At 42.7% G+C, this 18,121-nt stretch overlaps 1 protein-coding gene across 1 annotated transcript; it reads right to left on the reverse strand.

Annotated features, from left to right (window-relative positions):
• Window positions 1–5,139: 5,139 nt before the first annotated feature.
• LOC146645920 (L-rhamnose-binding lectin SML-like) lies at window positions 5,140–16,889 on the reverse strand. Its single transcript, XM_085392617.1, has 10 exons — window positions 16,823–16,889; window positions 15,577–15,670; window positions 15,371–15,495; window positions 15,237–15,281; window positions 15,011–15,146; window positions 14,818–14,921; window positions 6,041–6,126; window positions 5,782–5,916; window positions 5,380–5,491; window positions 5,140–5,207 (listed from the first exon to the last, which is right to left on the reverse strand). Exons 1-10 carry the CDS (start codon window positions 16,887–16,889, stop codon window positions 5,140–5,142), a joined length of 972 nt encoding a protein of 323 aa, XP_085248743.1.
• Window positions 16,890–18,121: the final 1,232 nt, after the last annotated feature.

The raw sequence follows: 18,121 nt of genomic DNA on the forward strand, positions 1-18,121 counted from the left end.
CGTTAAACTCATGGTCTGAACATACACACACCCACAACCACCTACACACCTTTCTCACTCACTATGTGATAACAGACCTCTCTGCATTGAATCATATCTGTTATTAATCTCTGTCTCTCTTCCACAGCATGTCTTTATCCTGTCTTCCTTCTCTCACCCCAACCGGTCGCAGCAGATGGCCCCGCCCCTCCCTGAGCCTGGCTCTGCCAGAGGTTTCTTCCTGTTAAAATGGAGTTTTTCCTTCCCACTGTCGCCAATGTGCTTGCTCATAGGGGGTCATATGATTCTTGGGATTTTCTCTTTTTACCATAGGATCTACTTTACAATATAAATTGCCTTGAGACGACTGCTGTTGTGATTTGGCGCTGTATAAATAAAATGTATTCAAACTCAACTGAATTGAAAGCTGAAGGCTCTGCTTCCCATTGTATGGAGCAATCACATGTAAACCAGCAGTCTGAGAGCGAAGTGCTCTATTTGTCGTACGGCACTGTAAGGTCATTAGGATAAGATGGGGCCTGATTATTCAGGACCCACAAAGTCACTTGGAGGGATTATTTTTCCTGGTTAAATGATGATCTTCTAAATGAGTGCATTTCCTGTGCAGCTTTTTCCAAGACTCCTTTTTTGTCGTGCAGTGTTTGAATAAATCCTGTGATCTACATGCAAACCCATTGCCAGTTGACGGTAATAGACAGGGTGCGGCAGGAGTACGGCTGGGAACACATTTGTATGGAAAATATTCTGATTTGCATTGAAAATCTTTGTTCTAACTCACAAAGGAGAAAGTGTTTCAGTCCATGGGTCGAAAGCTGTAATGAAATCAGCTCGTTGGAAAAACATCTGTTAGAGAGTGGACTCAGGCGCAGAGCTTAGAAATAGAGACAGTGCGTTTATTTACAGTGCAGCAAGGTGACAACAGTTCAAATGTGTGTGACCAAGTGGTCGGCGGGGTTCTAAAAGAAATAATAAAATGACAACGCCACCTAGGGGAATTCCACCCCCAGGAAATATATGTTTAAGAAAAATAGATAAAAAGAGGCTGCACAGATTCAAGGATGCACACTGAGGCAGGTTGGCTCCAATATTAAAACAGTTTTATTTATAGTAAAAGAAATAAAGAATAAAATATTAGGAGAACAAAATGTTGACAGTGCCCTAGAAGTACAATAAAACAATGTTGGAACTTGGACTTACCAGCAGCCGTGGACCCAAAAGAAAATCACACAAAAAGAAAATCACTGCAGCCCACCCGGTGCTGTACAAAAGAAAGTGTGAAAGCGACCCACCACCTGAGGTCCCAGGGCCACTGGCACGTCCTCCGTTCACTGAAATAAAACAGAAAAATACGTTAAAGGAAGAAAAGGACGCTGAGCGTCTGGCTCGCTACACATCATAAAAAAACTAAAATACACTTTAATAACTTTAATAAAAGAAATCGCACACACACACACACACACACACACACACACACACACACACACACACACACACACACACACACACACACACACACACACACAGATCTTCAGTCATGTATCCTGTGCTTCACAGTAACTGTAATTTTATTGGTTGTATTTGTGTATATAACCCCCCACCCCCCACCCCTGTCCTGTATTTATTGTTCTTATTTGTCGCATCTGTGATTACAGCAAAAACATACACTCAACAAAAATATAAACGCAACACCTTTGTTACTGCTCCCATTCCCCATGGGATGGACGTAGAGACCTAAAATTCATTCCAGATACACAATATAACCATCCCTCCCAAACAGTGGTCACAAATCAGTCCAAATGTGTGGTAGTGGGCACATCTGCTATATTGAGATAATCCATCCCACCTCACAGGTGTGCCACATCAGGATGCTGATCTGACATCATGAGTAGTGCACAGGTGTACCTCAGACTGCCCACAACAAAAGGCCACCCTGGAATGTGCAGTTTTTTGACCTGACTCCAGCTCGTCGCCGTAACAGACTTGTGTGGGCAAATGCTCACATTCGATGGCGTCTGGCACGTTGGAGAGGTGTGCGCTTCACGGATGAATCATGGTTCACATTGTTCAGGGCAGATGGCAGCTGAGAATGTCCCAGTTCTTGCATGGCCAGCATACTCACCGGACATGTCACCCATTGAGCATGTTCGGGATGTGCTTGACCGGCGTATACGACAGCGTGTACCAGTTCCCACGAATATCCAACAACCTCGCACAGCCATTGAAGTGGAGTGGACCAACATTCCACAGGCCACAATTGACAATCTGATAGACTCCATGCGACGATGTGTTGCACTGCATGAGGGAAATGGTGGTCACACCAGATACTGACCGGTTCTGGGTCCCCAGACCCCCAATAGCCCAAAAAACTGCACATTCCAGGGTGGCCTTTTGTTGTGGGCAGTCTGAGGTACACCTGTGCACTACTCATGATGTCAGATCAGCATCCTGATGTGGCACACCTGTGAGGTGGGATGGATTATCTCAATATAGCAGATGTGCCCACTACCACACATTTGGACTGATTTGTGACCACTGTTTGGGAGGGATGGTTATATTGTGTATCTGGAATGAATTTTAGGTCTCTACGTCCATCCCATGGGGAATGGGAGCAGTAACAAAGGTGTTGCGTTTATATTTTTGTTGAGTGTAGTTACAGGCTTTTTTTTACCTTTTAATTTTTAATGGTTTAATAAAGGTTCCATGAATTTTCCCCCCATCTGGTGGTACAAAGTGGTATTACAGCCCCATTTATGATGACCAGTACAGTACATGTGAGCATGACGTCACATTCTGTTAATGTTTGTTCATTTGGGAAAGTTTAGGTCACTGCTTTTGTAAGATCAAGTGGTTTGTAGCTTAAACCCACTCGCTGCAACGTTCAAGACAATTTACTACACAGCAAAAGCAAGATACAAGTAGGGAAAGTTCTTTGTGTTACTCATGCATGAGGGAGGCCTGCCTGGAAGTGTTGTTCCACCCACTTGACCTCCGTCAGACTCTCGTCCGCTCCCCCGTAACACGGCTCTTTTATTGAGGTTACATGAATATACATAGGTTCATTAACATATCACGTATACATACACACACAGAGTACCTTGCCTGTGCGTTGTGTAAGTGTGTGTGTGTGGGGGGGGGTACGACCTCTCCCATGCCCCCAGGGTGTGGGTGTGCATGACCAACATGACATTGATTATAAAACTCTGAGCATATATGAGAAGATATTTCTAAGCATAAATGACAATCCACTATATAAACCTGACATCAAGCTTCTTTCATCTGTGACAGCCAAAATAAAGCCCATCTTATCAAAGCAGCTTTTTGAGACTGTAATCCTGCCTTTGTTACATCTAGGCTGGATTACTGTAACGCACTTTACTGTGGGGTTAGTGATGCATCCTTTAGATGTCTGCAGGTGGTGCAAACTGCTGCAGCGCGTCTTTTAACTGGGACAAAATAATCACATTACACCACTGGCTATGATGTTCACATCCTGGACAGGGAGGAACGCTGGTTTGAGGGCGGAGTCAAGGAGGCCATTTACGTGAAAAGGGAAAGACCATCTCTGAATGGAGGAGGGGCCTAAGGGTACATCTGTCACCATCTTACATGCTGTGATTGCAGCCATTCCCCAGCTCTCTGTGAATGGGACTCATGCTTATTGATCAGTGGTCATGAGAATTTGCATAATTAAGATTAAGGAACTGACCCCCCAGCCCATTGTTCCTCAGTGGGCTGGTTTCAGTCAGTAGATGCAGACGTGAGCGTGCATGTAAGACAGGCCTCTTCTCTTTCTGAGTTTAAAACTCTTCTTAAGACACATTTATTTGCTCTTGTAAGGGGCTGACTCAATATGACTTTTTAACATGTTGTATTATTTTATTTAATCATTTCATTTGTTGTTGTTGTTTGTATATGTGCAGCACTTTGTGATCTCTGGTTTTGTGTTAAAGTGCTTTATAAGTAAAGCTGGTAAAGTTGCAAAAAAAGATAAATATATAATTTTACACAAATACGATTAAGCTTATTCTTTTCTTCAGATGTAAACATAACTGCGTTATCAGCATCAGGTGATGAGATCCCAGCATCAGAAGTACTGATTGTCACGGTCCTGGGTCTTATGACCCAGTGTTTTGAGTTTTAGTTCATTTTGATGTTTATAGTATGTTTAAGCTCATTAGGTCTCCTATGTTCATTTGCTTATTAGTTACCCCTTGTGTTTCCAACCCATGTTAAGTCTCCCCTGCTCTTCATGTGTTTCATGTCTGCGTCTCATTATGTTTCCTATTTTATTTTGAAGAGATCTCGTGTTTTTATATTATGGTTTATGTTTTGAGTCCTTTGTTGTACTGTTTCTTGTTTCCCTAGGTCTGAGTTATGGTTATCATAGGTTTAGCTCTTTGGCTTTGTAATATGGCTTCCCTGTGTTCCATGTTATGTCTACTGTGACGTTTTTGTACCATGTTTCAGGTTCCTATGTTCTGTCTCCCCAGTTGCTGTTAAGTTTACATGTCTAGAGTTCAGTCAGTGTGTTTCCTGTTTTACTTTGAAGGTCCGTGTCTCATGTCAGTGTTTCTAGTTTTGCTTCCCTTGTCTCGTCCAGCCTGATTACTCCCAGCTGTGCTCTCCTTCTGTGTCTCGTTCCCTCGTTATCCCTTTGTGTATTTGAGCTCTGTGTTTCTCTTTGTCAGTGTTGTAGTCTCCCTCATGGCTGTGTTTCCTTGCGTTTCAGTTTAGTTTTCCACGCCATTCTGCAATAAAGCAGCTTTTTGAGTTTCATTTCGTTGTCGTGAGTTTTGCGTTTGGGTCTTTCTCCTGCCTGTACACAGCCGAAACATGACACTGATGGTGTATTTATGTCACACCTATTTTTCCATCACAGCTGCAGGGAGACAGAAAGCATTTTGAGGTTTATTAAAATGATCAGATGATGATTTGAAGCATGAATGACTCACTTTCAGGTCAACATTTCAGTTCCTTTAAATTTTATTGAATTTATTTTCCTGTTTATTGTGATATGAAATCATATTTATCAACAGAATCCAGCAGTGATGTCATCGAGGCTTGACATCCTGCTGGAAGTGACATCACAGTGAGGCTGTGACATCATCATGTCAGACGTGTCAGAACACGAAGGAGCAGTTATGGACCTCTGACACAAACAAACCCTCTCTGTGAGTTACATCCCACATCGTTGACAAAATCTCGTCCTGTAAAGAATCAAAACAAAGAAATAAAATCAGAGGTCTGTGCTGTAAATGTTTTCTTCTTCTCTAATGTAAAAAGAACAAACACAGTTCTTATAAAGACCTAAGATCACATGACTTCAGTCAATATAAAAACCAAACACATTTCATCAACAGGCCCACTTTCAGTTTGTACCTCTACGGTTTATCTCCATACAATCTTCTCCTCCTCCATAGTTGTCAGGTTGTCCATTACCCCAGTTTGTGAAGTCAAACTGGGAACCATCACTCCACTTCCACACAGTTTCCTGGAAGAATAAAGTTCAGTTTGTTCTGATGTACTTTGATGCATCTATGCTGAGAGTGCAGACATGAGACCTCTTACACCACTCGAACACAACGAAGGTTCATTTTGTTTGTGCAGGTAAAAAATGAAAAGAAAAGTCAAGTCAACAGCAACATCTGTCTCCAGGAACAAAGTCCTGATTAATCAGTCTGTCACATGTTGACCTTTGAATCAAACTGATGAATATGAAGAGAAACATATGAAATATCAGAAACAGCTGCAGCTCATCCTCTTTATCTGTGAAACACTTACATTCTCTCTGTCGTTGCCTCCAACCCAAGCTCGTGTATACGACCCTGCTGCTGTGCGAGTGAGCTCTCTGATGAAGGTGTACTCAGCTGTGCTGTGGTATGAGGCCAGATTTCCACCGAGTGTCTGACAGGAACTCTGAGGAGGAAGATGAGGTGCACAGAAGATGAAAAGTGTGAGAATGCATTTAAAATCAGTCAAAGACAGAAAGTCTTTATATCATCAGTGATGCAGCGACAGCTGCTGTTATTTCCTGATGTACCTCAGCATCAGTCCAGGTCTTCATGCTGCTGTTAAAGAGGAAACAGCGACCTCCAAACCAAGTCCAACCAGATGGGCAGGAAGCATCTTCAAAATGATTGCAAAGTTAAAAGGTCGGTGAACAGATTAATGGTTCCTCAAAAGAAAGTAATTTCTCCCCATAAACTTCAGAACAGAAGATGAAGAATTTCATAACAGACATCTGTTTCATTATTTTTCATGTGTTCCTAATAAACTGTCAGTTGAGTACATGCCAAAGCAAAGCAGTCGATCATCTCATGTTAGAAGAAGCTGAGCTTGAACAATGACTTTCATATTAACGGCTGGTTAATTATGTAACTGACTAACTACATCAGTACGACACTGCCTGGGTCTTTCTAAGGCCTCAGGTTTGTACAGCTTGTTGTACTTGTTAGGCGTCCCATCACACTTCTCTGCAGTTCTGATAGTTGGGTAACTTCCCTCCTTTCTGCCTCTAGTTTTCGTCTCCACTGAGGCTTCTGTTCTCGTGTTCATCTGATATTCAAGGATCCCTGTTGCTGTGTAGATCAGCTGGCTGTTTGCAGTGATGGTCACAGAAGGAATTTTATTAGTGTGCGCTCAAATATAGGACTTTGTAGGAATGCTTCAATGTTTTCACATTTAATTAGCAAATACAAGCACATTTTTGCTTTGCACACCGCAGAGTGAAGGCAAAGGACCAACAAGCGCTCAGCATCTCTGGGAACTCCTTCAAGACTGTTGGAAAACCATTTCAGGAGACGACCTCATGGAGCTCATGGAGACAAGGCCAAGAGTGTGCAAAGCAGAAATCAAAGCAAAGGGTGGCTGTTACCAAGAATCTAAAATATGAAACATATTTTGAGTTATTTCACACTTTTTTGTTTACTATATAATTCTACGTGTTCATAATGACAATGACAACGCATAAAAACAGGCGCTTGTCCGTCCGTAGTGTGGTTATATTAAATATAAGAGAAAGAGAGAACTTTAAGAAATGAATATAGCCACTACAGTGACCATCAAACCATGAACAAATATTGCCGTAAACAGTTTATTTTGCGAGACCACGAAACAAACGACAGCGTAAAATGAAACGATCGACATTTTTACATCGTCATCCGATATATATCGTTATATCGAACAGCCCTAATTCTGTCTGTTTGATTTTTACTTGTATGTGTCTTTAATTTGGTCGGAGGACTTTATAAACTCTCCCTTTTAATGTACTTTTATTGCAAAATGTGTTCATCTCTCAACTTCAGATTGTTATTAAAGAACTGTTACACTGATTTACTGCACCATCTTGTGGTATAAAGCGGTATCTCTGCCTTATCTTCAGTTGGTAAACACAACATACAGATGTTCTGTTCTCCACATTCTGTCGATGTTCAGGAAACATCAGTGAATAAAACAGAGACATTTTTTATTTCCGATGTCATTTTCATTAGCTTACTTGATAAGCTTATGAAAAAATAATTCAAATTCAAAAATTCAAAATTTATTTGTATGGCACATTTAAGAACAACAGAGTTGACCAAAGTGCTTCACAATCAGTTAAAAACAAGAAAAAACTGTAGAGAAACAAATAAAGATAAATAAGAAACAAATATACACATATATATGTGTGTGTGTGCGTGTGTGTGTGCGTGTGTGTGTGTGTGTGTGTGCGTGTGTGTGTGTGTGCGCGTGTGCGTGTGCGTGTGCGTGCGTGTGTGTGCGTGTGTGTGTGCGTGTGTGTGTGTGTGTGTTACATCCCCCAGGAGGATGTCTCTTCTCCCTATTAACCCTTTGTTTTGTCCAGGCTCCACCTCCTCTGTCCTGATTGGATGTTGCGCAGAGTCCGTCTGATTGGTAATCAGCAGAGCACTACTTAAGGCCCGTGGAGCTGTGCTTCTGTGCCCTCTGGCCATTTTGGTTGCCATACTTGTGCAGGCTTGCATGCCTTTGTATTTTGTGTGAGCATTGTTGTTTCATGTTCAGACTGCTTGTAGGGGAGAGCTGCCTTTTGTTTTGACACCCTGTTTTCTCCTGTTTATGTGTTGTTGGGTAGGTTATGGTTATAGGTTGTATATTTTGTTTCTTTGGAGTTAGGTAAGTTTCTTTTATTTCTACGTCAGGGATGTTTTGTTTGTTATGTTGGCCTTGGCTCTCCCTGACGTTACACCTCGGTCTGAACCCCATCACCAGTATTAAATAAACCTTTTAGAATTACCATCTTGGCTCCTCCTTTTCTATCCACATTTATGTTCGTCCCTTCAACCCCCTAGACTAGCCAGGGGACGTAACATAAATTGGCGGCTCGTCTGGGATAAAAGTCCTGGTTAATCCATTTGTGGATGGTGAAGGTTTGGAGTTGTTTGTTTCTGCTGGAAACGGTGGAAAAGTTAAGCACTAATGGCTCACCTTCTTTTGCTACTCCATCTTCTCCTCGTTCAAGACAAGAAGTATTACTCAAGGTACGTTTGGCTAAATTACAATTGGAGGCTCAGGATAAAGCCCAAGCTCGTCAGGCAGAGTTGGAACTTCGCAGGTTGGAGTTGGAAACAGAGACAGAAAAGGTGTTAAAGCTGAAAAGGTTGGAGCTGGAGTTGCAGATTGAAAGGGAGGTCAGACTGCGTCAGTTGGAGTTACAGGCACAGACTTCAAGAAGTACTACTCAACCTAGTTCTGCAAATTCATCTGTTGATGAAACAACCTCCTCCCATGTAAACCCAGGTGGTTTCAATGTGAGTAAAAACATTGTGTTGGTACCTCCATTTCGTGAATCAGAAGTTGATACATATTTCAATGTGTTTGAACGTGTTGCGGCGTCATTGCACTGGCCGAGAGAAGTTTGGCCATTGCTTCTTCAGTGCAAATTGGTAGGCAAAGCACAAGAAGTCTGTTCTGCTTTGTCTTTGGAAGAAAGTTTGAAATATGATGTAGTGAAGTCTGCTATCCTTGCTGCTTATGAACTTGTTCCCGAAGTGTATAGGCAACGCTTTCGCAATCACAAAAGAACAGCAAATCAGACTTTTGTAGAGTTTGCTCGTGAAAAAGCTACTCTTTTTGATAGATGGATAACAGCAAGTAAAGTTCCTGACTACAACTCCTTACGTGAACTGATACTGCTGGAAGAGTTCAAAAATGGCCTGCCAGAACGCATTGTTGTACACCTTAATGAACAGAAGCTTTCCACTTTGAAAGAAGCAGCTGTGATAGCTGATGAATTTGTGCTGACTCATAAAACTGTTTTTGTGCAGAAACGTGAAGTTACCACCAGAGAACCTCCCCCACGAAAGGATCCTTCAAGCCCACGACAGACTTTTGCTCCAAGGACTGAAAGGGAATGTTTCTATTGTCATAAACTTGGTCATGTTGTTGTTGAATGTCCCGCTTTGAAGCGCAAGAACCAGTCACCAAAAGGAGTAGGCTTAATTAAAACCATCTGTGCTGAGAGAAGGGACCAAAGTGAAGGAGTTGATCCCTGCTTCAAACCCTTCCTCTTAGATGGCACTGTGTCATTGACTGGGAAGCCTGAGGATGAAAAACCCATTCGAATACTCAGAGATACGGGAGGGTCACGATCTGTGATTTTTATCTGATGTATTACCCCTGAGTGACCAGTCCTCTTGTCATGGTAGTATTCTGATTCAAGGAGTTGAAATGGGCTATGTTGAAGCTCCTTTGCATTATGTAAACATCAAATCAAAGTTGGTTAATGGCATCTTCTCTGTGGCAGTACGCCCCTCATTGCCCATAAAAGGGGTGCAGTTTATTTTGGTAAATGATATTGCTGGTGGAAAAGTGCAACCTGTTCCCGAAGTAACAAATGATCTAGAATCAAACTTGAAGAGCAACGACCTAGCAACATGTTTTCCATCTGTTTTTCCTGCTTGTGTTCTCACCAGGGCTCAAGCAAGACGTAAAGCTGCAGAAATTGATTTGTCAGACTCTTCGTTGGCTCAGGCTCTGGCTACAGATGATTTGCAAACCCTGATTGATCTTAAAAGTGGTTCAAAGGATACTACTGAGAAGTGGAAGGATCTCCATCTCCCACAGTTAGACTTGCCAGTCACACGTGAAAGCCTTGTTGCTGCTCAGAAGTCTGATCCCTCATTGACTAAATGCTTTACTTCTCTTTCTGAAACAGGAAATAAAAAGGCTTCTTATTTCTTGGAAGATGGGGTCTTGATGCGCAAGTGGACTGCCCACCCAAGTTTAACAGCAGACGTAGAGGGAAGCTGTTCTGATGACTGTGACTGGAGCACTACTTATCAGATTGTTGTGCCTCTTGAGTATCGTCACTACGTAGTCTCCCTTGCACATGAGCACCCCCTGTCTGGTCATTTGGGAGTTACAAAAACGTACAACAAGATACTCAACCATTTCTTTTGGCCAGGATTGAAGGCTGATGTAGTTGAGTTTTGCCGCACTTGTAAAACATGTCAGATTGCAGGAAAGCCAAACCAGACAGTTCCTATAGCTCCTCTTCATCCTATACCAGTACTTGGTGAACCTTTTGAACGTGTCATTGTGGACTGTGTTGGTCCATTGCCCAAGACAAAGAATGGTAATCAGTTTTTACTGACTGCAATGTGTACTTCGACTCGTTTTCCAGAAGCTGTCCTACTCAGGAGAATAACTGCACCTTTGGTGATTAAAGTTTTGACAAAGTTCTTCACTACTTTTGGTTTACCAAAAGTAGTCCAGACAGACCAAGGAACTAACTTTCTGTCAAAACTTTTCAAGCAGGTCATGCAGACTCTGGGGATTAAGCATGTTGTGTCAAGTGCATACCATCCTGAGTCTCAAGGAGCATTAGAGCGCTGGCATCAGACACTCAAGGCAACTTTGCAGAAATACTGCTTGGATACTGGAAAAGAGTGGGATGAGGGAGTACCCCTGATGGTGTTTGCCATGCGTGAAGCTAAGCAAGAGTCCCTTGGGTTTAGCCCAAATGAACTAGTGTTTGGTCATTCTGTTCGGGGACCTTTGAAGTTGTTGAAAGAACAGTTCTTGTCAACAGATCATGTTGTGAAAACTAATGTTTTGGATTATGTTTCACAGTTCAGAGAGCGCCTCCATAAGGCTAGGTTGGCAGCTGCAGAAGCCCCCTCCTCTGCTCAGGGGAAGATGAAGAGTTGGTATGATAAGAAAGCCGTTCCTCGATCTTTCAATCCAGGTGACAAGGTTTTGGTTCTTCTACCAACTGCTAGCTCTGCATTGTCTGCCCGCTTCTGTGGACCATATCAGGTGGATAAGAAAGTAAATGACACTGACTATGTGATTAAAACACCAGATAGGAAGCGTAAAACACGCTTGTGCCATCTCAATATGCTCAAATCCTTTCATTCTAGAGCTGACTCTTTCTGTGGCACCGCAGATAAGCCTGTGGCATCTCCGTCAGAGCAAGTCTCATCTCCAGAAACTCTCTTGTTGAACTCTTCCTCAGGATTGAGGTCAAGTTTAGATGAAGACGGGCTCAAACTTTGTGATGCCAGCTACCAGAATGCCAGAATTCTTAATTCTGAGGTACTGTCCCAGTTGTCTATATCTGTCCCACTTGACCCGTGAGCAACAGTTGGACATTGAAAGGCTCGTCAACATTCATTTAACACTCTTTGGGGACATGCCTTCCCGTACTACTGTAATAGAGCACGACATTGATGTTGGGAATGCAGTGCCTATTAAGCAGCATGCTTACCGTGTGAATATGGCGAAAAGGGAAATGATGAACACAGAAGTAGACTACCTTCTGAAGCATGGATTGGCTATCCCAAGCTATAGTCCATGGAGTTCTCCGTGCCTGGTTACGCCAAAATCAGATGGAACACCTCGCTTTTGCACAGATTTCCGCAAGGTAAATGCAGTAACAGTACCTGATTCAAATTCAAATTTTATTTGTCACACACAGTATGACATGGGGGTGAAATGCTTGTAGCTGTACAATGCCCGACCATTAAATGACAGAAGAAAAGTTCTACAATATTTACAATTTACTACAAAAATTTACAAATTAACTTAGGAATTTACAGTAAAGAATGTGCAAATAGCAGAAGAGATTATAAAGATAAGGATTATAAATTATAGGAAATGTGTGGTGGTGCATGTGGTGACGTGTGTGTGTGAGAGTCCAGTCTTATAGTGACGTGTTTGGGAGAGTCCAGTCCTACACCTGGTTCAGGCCCCGAATAGCCTGGGGGAAGAAGCTCCTCCTCATTCTCTCTGTTTTGGCCTTAAGGGAGCGGAAGCGCTTCCCAGACCTCAACAGTGAGAAGAGTCCATTGTTGGGATGGGAGAGGTCTATCATAATCTTCCTAGCTTTGGTCTTGCACCGCTTGGTGTAGATGGACAGCAGGTCAGGGAGCTCTGATTGAATGATGCGTTCCTTCCCACTGCCCCGTATTGAGGACTGTGTTGACAGCGTCGGATCTGCTGCTTATGTGAGTAAGCTTGACCTTCTTAAAGGTTATTGGCAAGTACCTCTGACAGAAAGAGCATCAGAAATCTCAGCTTTCGTAACACCTGATCACTTTTTACAATATACAGTCATGGCATTTGGAATGAGAAATGCTCCTGCTACCTTTCAGAGGTTAATGTTAACTGTATTATCTGGTGTGGCGAACTGTAATGTTTATCTTGATGATGTGGTCATCTATTCTTCCAACTGGTCAGAGCATGTCGACACTTTAACCACTGTGTTCAAGCGTTTAGCTGATGCTTCCTTGACCCTCAACTTGGCTAAATGCGAGTTTGGTAAGGCTACAGTGACCTACCTTGGAAAGGAAGTTGGGCAGGGCGAACCTTGCCCTGCCCATCAGTGCAAAGGTTACTGCCATCCTCAACTTTCCTGTGCCAACAACACGCCGTGAGCTGCGTAGATTTCTGGGGATGGTTGGTTACTACAGGTGTTTCTGTAGGAATTTTTCTGAAGTCGTAACACCACTGACAAACCTGTGCATCCCGAAGGTACCATTCATTTGGAGTCCTGAGTGTCAACATGCTTTTGAATGTGCAAAAGGTCTTCTGTCGAGTTCACCTGTTCTTGTTGCTCCAGACTTTTCGAAACCTTTCAAGCTTGAAGTGGATGCCAGTGAGGTGGGGGCTGGAGCTGTTCTTCTTCAGGATGATGGACAAGGAGTGAGTCATCCTGTCTGCTTCTTTGGCAAGAAGTTCGATACTCATCAAAGGCGGTACTCGACAATTGAAAAAGAGACTCTGGCCATGCTTCTGGCTCTTCAGCCATTTTGGTTGCCATACTTGTGCAGGCTTGCATGCCTTTGTATTTTGTGTGAGCATTGTTGTTTCATGTTCAGACTGCTTGTAGGGGAGAGCTGCCTTTTGTTTTGACACCCTGTTTTCTCCTGTTTATGTGTTGTTAGGTAGGTTATGGTTATAGGTTGTATATTTTGTTTCTTTGGAGTTAGGTAAGTTTCTTTTATTTCTACGTCAGGGATGTTTTGTTTGTAATGTTGGCCTTGGCTCTCCCTGACGTTACACCTCGGTCTGAACCCCATCACCAGTATTAAATAAACCTTTTAGAATTACCATCTTGGCTCCTCCTTTTCTATCCACATTTATGTTCGTCCCTTCAACCCCCTAGACTAGCCAGGGGACGTAACTGTGTGTGTGTGTGTGTGTGTGTGTGTCAAAAATGTAACAATGAAAGACTATTCGCCTCACAAATATAAACCTTACGTCACTCTAATTCATTGCTCACCAGTCTAAACAAAACATTCTTCGAGATTGTGGTTTGACTTTCAGAGCTCTTAGTGGACGATCAGTGAGCCTTTACAGCCATCAGCAGGTCCCTGAGGTCATGTGATCAAGAGCTACTTATTGTACATGACAGGAGGTTGAAAACTAAAGGAGACCGAGTTTTGACCACAGTGGTTCCCAGACTCTGAAACTCTCTCCCTCTGAGCCTGAGATCTCAGTCGTGTCTTTCAAGAACCAATAAAAACTCAGTTTTTAGGCATGTGTTTGGATAACTCTGTTTTTTATGCTCTGTTATTTTTTTTTGGTGAAGCACTTTTTGATCTCTGTCTTGAAAGGTGTTTTATAAATAAACTTTTACTTACTTACTAAAGACGTTAGTAACAACAACTGAACAAAGTTTAAGCCACATGAATAATAAAATGTGGGATGAAGCTCAGTTCACATGAATTAGCCAATCCATGGTGCCCAGTCTTCCAAAAGTCCATACAGAGTCAGGCCTGTCATGTGTGAGAGCCTGGACCCTCTTCACTTTGTGTATAGAGGTTTTCCATGTGACATCATCACAGGGAGTCATATGATTGTTGAGATTTTCTGTTTTGTTTCTATTATTCTAAGGTCTCTACTTTTTTTATACAAAGCAACTTGAGGCAATCTGTTATTTGGATTTGGTGCTGTATAAATAAAACTGAATTGCAGCACTTTTAAAACTCAGAGGACTTTTCACACATCAAAGGAAAAACATCAGCTGTTGCAGTATTTTTTAAAGCAGGTCTAACACTGCAACATTTAGGAGAAAACAGACTAATAGATTTTTACATTTTGTTTTGGAGTATCTATATATTGTGATCAGCATCACTGATTTCTTCATTAAATTACATTTTTCCATAATTAAATTCTATAAAAATCACAGGATTCTGTTTTTTAAGACTTTCATAAACATCATTTCAATTTGTTCACTCAGGATCTGTAAAAATAAGCTGACAAGATATTCATGTCAGATTATTGAGTCTTTTTCAGCAATGACCTTTTTATGCGCACAGGAATGAATGCAGTCTAAAGGTTTCAGGTTCTTACCCTGACAAGTGTAAAACACCTCCAGGTACTTGTAGGTGCCACCACAGGGGTCTCCAAACCCTGTGTTTGATGCTCCAACAGTACAGTTGTTCTGCCAGTTACACCTGTGAATGCAGGTCAAAGGTGAGTCAGCAGAGGACTGAAGTACGCCGTGTCATCTGAGAGAAGATGGAAAGAGAGTCAGCATCTCTACCTGTTAGTTACATATTCTGCACTACTGGGACTCGAACAGAGAACATTTTTGACGTGATCAGGATTTCCATCAGGGCACGTGGTGTTGTCACGGCGACCATAATTCGCCCAGGAGACGACTATAACCTGTCCTTCACCTGAGGAAGAGTTCATGAACTGTAACCATGTTTGTAGTTCTATCAAATGAATCCACTAAAGTTACAATAAATGAGAAAAATAAATCTGACCACACTGAAGGTTCGCCTGAGATCCTTCACATGTTACATTGTGGACTGACAAAGAAACGCATCACATTAGAAACTGTAATGATTCATGTACAGATGTGACTGATTGTTAGCTGATAATCACACATGTAACAGACTTGCAGGGACGCAGGTGAAGGTGGTGTCCAGGTAGGTGCAGACGCCGGGATCAGAAGCACTGATGATGTTCATATTTATGTCACACACTTTTCTTCCATCACAGCTGCAGGGACACAGAAAGCAGCTCGTTTTCAGCTTTATTAAAGTGTTTCAGAGCTGCTGCTGTTTTTATTCAAACAGTCATTTGTTATTGAAGATCTTAAACTACCTGTTCTTGATGTGCTGAGTGCCAGTCTGAGAGCAGGTTTGTGTATCTGCACATCTGTACACAGCTGACTGCACAGTGATCACTCCCCTCTCTGTTATACACACACAGTATCAGAGAAAAGGAGAAACGACATGTAGTAAAGCAGGTTTGATGCACTTTGTGTTTTAGACCCAGCAGCTGCAGTCACATCCATAAATGTTAGTCCGACCTCTGTACACCACCACCGTGGATTTTACATCAAACCTTCTCTGATTGGTTGATTTATTTTGTCATGTTAAGAGTTCCAGTGAACATCCAAGTACAAACTAAGATGTTTTGTGTGCTAAAGTTTGAATGAACTGAGGGAACAGTGTCATGGTCCGGGTGAGTACAGCTGTTTTGCCTCTGAGCTGCTGTCTCCACCTTGGGGTGGAGTTACTGTACAGTGGCGTCTCCTCAGCTGTGGGCGACTGAGCTGTCAACATTTATGGACCAGCGCTCACTTCACTCTTCGCCACAAGTTCTGCTTCACCTAGTCAGTGTTGTTTCAGACAATTAACAGGTGATTGTGCAGACTGAGACTCACTGTGTTTTGCCCATAGCTCACTATCTGGGCCCACGTCCTCATTTTAGGTTTGACAGCGTTTAGTATTGAAAGTTGAATGCTTGGACATTAATTGTGCTGCGGTTTTGGGAAGGCCTGGAAGGGGACTGGCGACGGCTCCCGGGCCGGGCAGATCCCCATGCACTAAATAGGAGTGAATCTGCCCCTCACCCGGACCTAGTACTCCCTTTGTGTCCGCCCTCCGCCCGGCAAAATTCGGTGATGTTTTCCTGGACACTTTCCCCCAGGCCTAGGCACTAAATCCACTCTCCTCCCGTTACAGCGCACTGAGACTCCCGGTGCATTTCCAGCGTCTCCCCTCTGTGCTCTCGAACAGAGTGTTTTTGTTTCCATGAAGATTTCAATTACGCTGATTCATAGTAGCAGTCAAGCCCTTGTTCCATGTTAGGTTTATATGCTTAGAAGACAACTTTAGTTCATAGTATCTTGTAAATCATATCTTGACGTTTTTGCTTTTGAGAATAAATCCTTGTTCATGTTTTCGTGGTGTTACGTGGAGTTCTGCATCTGAACCCTCCAGTCAGCTCGGCCGTGACAAACAGGCCTCACCTGGCCATGAAACTGCTGTCAGTCAACTATCTGATTCCTGCTGAGCAAAAGGAGCGACTGTGTATAACAGAGGCAGCAACACGTGCCCACCTGGTCGCCTGAAGGGACCGTGAGAGTCGCCCACAGGGCATGCTCTGAAAATACTGCAGGTTACCATGGAAATAAAAACTGAATTTAAATGTGTGGCTGTACTTTTTTAACCAGTAACATCTGGATTACTAGAGATTTGAATGGTAAAACTGATTTTCTGTGTATGCACTCAGACCTGTCTGAGGTCAAAGTTCAGCATCATGAAGATAAACTGCCATTTTTCTCCGCTGAGATAAGAAAGCAGGCGCAGCCCGAAGGAGGATCTAGATGCAGTTTTTACCCCGACAGAAAAACATGGCAGAAAAATGTTCTGTTTTCACAGTGAGTGGGAGGCAGAGCTCTTTTCTACAACAGCTAAAGAAATGTGTGTGTGTCTCACTTGTGGGACGACTGTGGCGACGAGAAAGTGACACAGTGGAGACACACTTCAGTGCATGTCACACAAGCCTCCGTGCTAACTACCCACCTGACACACAAGCAGAAAAAGTCTGTGAGGCAGCTTTGAGCAAACGTGAGTTTTTTGAGGGGCAAGAAAACCAACCATGGAGCTGTTATTGAACAATCTGTAACCTCAACATATCAAAAACCAAGGAACCAACTGTGGACTTCAGAAAAGCTCCCAACATGTCTGATGCCACAAACATTAAGGTGGAATATGTGCAACCCTATAAATATCTCGAGACGATTGTTGATTCAAGACTGTCTCCGTGTTTGTTTTACTTAAGGAAGCTGCCTTAGACTGTTTCTCTAACAGCATTAGAGAAACAGCTTTGTCCAGGCTGCTGCTGTTTATTGACTAATCTGTAGCAACTTGCACACGTTTATCTCTTTTTAGGTATTAATGTTTTAAACACTTTATTATTTAGTAAATGTAATTTTATTAACTCTCAGCTGGCCTGGTAACGCTTTGGTGTCCCCCAGACAAGCTAAAGGAGCTGGCTGGGGAGGAGGAGGTCTGGGCTTCTCTGCTTAGGCTGCTGGTTTTTGGAGACTATTTTCCATCTTACCACAGCTCAGGCGTTGAACACTGAGGCTGCTAAAGGTGATCACTCTTCCTCTGGATATGGCCGTCACAGCAGGAGGAACGGGAAGTTGTGCTCTGATAAAGCCTGAAATCAAAATATTAAAAAACGTAATATGAGGGTAAAGCAATGGAGGGAAATGTAAAAGTAACACAGAGAAGGCCGGCCGTCTTTTTTTCTCAAAAGGTTTGATGATGTAGTGAAAAGGCTATTTGGTTAGCTAACGTAGCTGTTTAACTGCTAACAGGCAGGAACACGCTGTGTGCATTTTTTTAAG

This window comes from Rhamphochromis longiceps, linkage group LG20 (genome assembly GCF_057381845.1).
Source record: "Rhamphochromis longiceps isolate RC_006_pf linkage group LG20, R_longiceps_female_GT1.1, whole genome shotgun sequence".
NCBI lineage: Eukaryota > Metazoa > Chordata > Actinopteri > Cichliformes > Cichlidae > Rhamphochromis > Rhamphochromis longiceps.

Coding starts and splice junctions, on each gene's coding strand:
- LOC146645920 (XM_085392617.1), bottom strand. CDS start 16,889: ATGGTAACCTGCAGTATTTTCAGAGCATGCCCTGTGGGCGACTCTCAC. Junction 15,671..16,822: donor CGGTCCCTTCAGGCGACCAG/GTGGGCACGTGT, acceptor TGTGTATAACAG/AGAGGGGAGTGATCACTGTG. Junction 6,127..14,817: donor GGTGTTTTACACTTGTCAGG/GTAAGAACCTGA, acceptor ATCATTTTGAAG/ATGCTTCCTGCCCATCTGGT.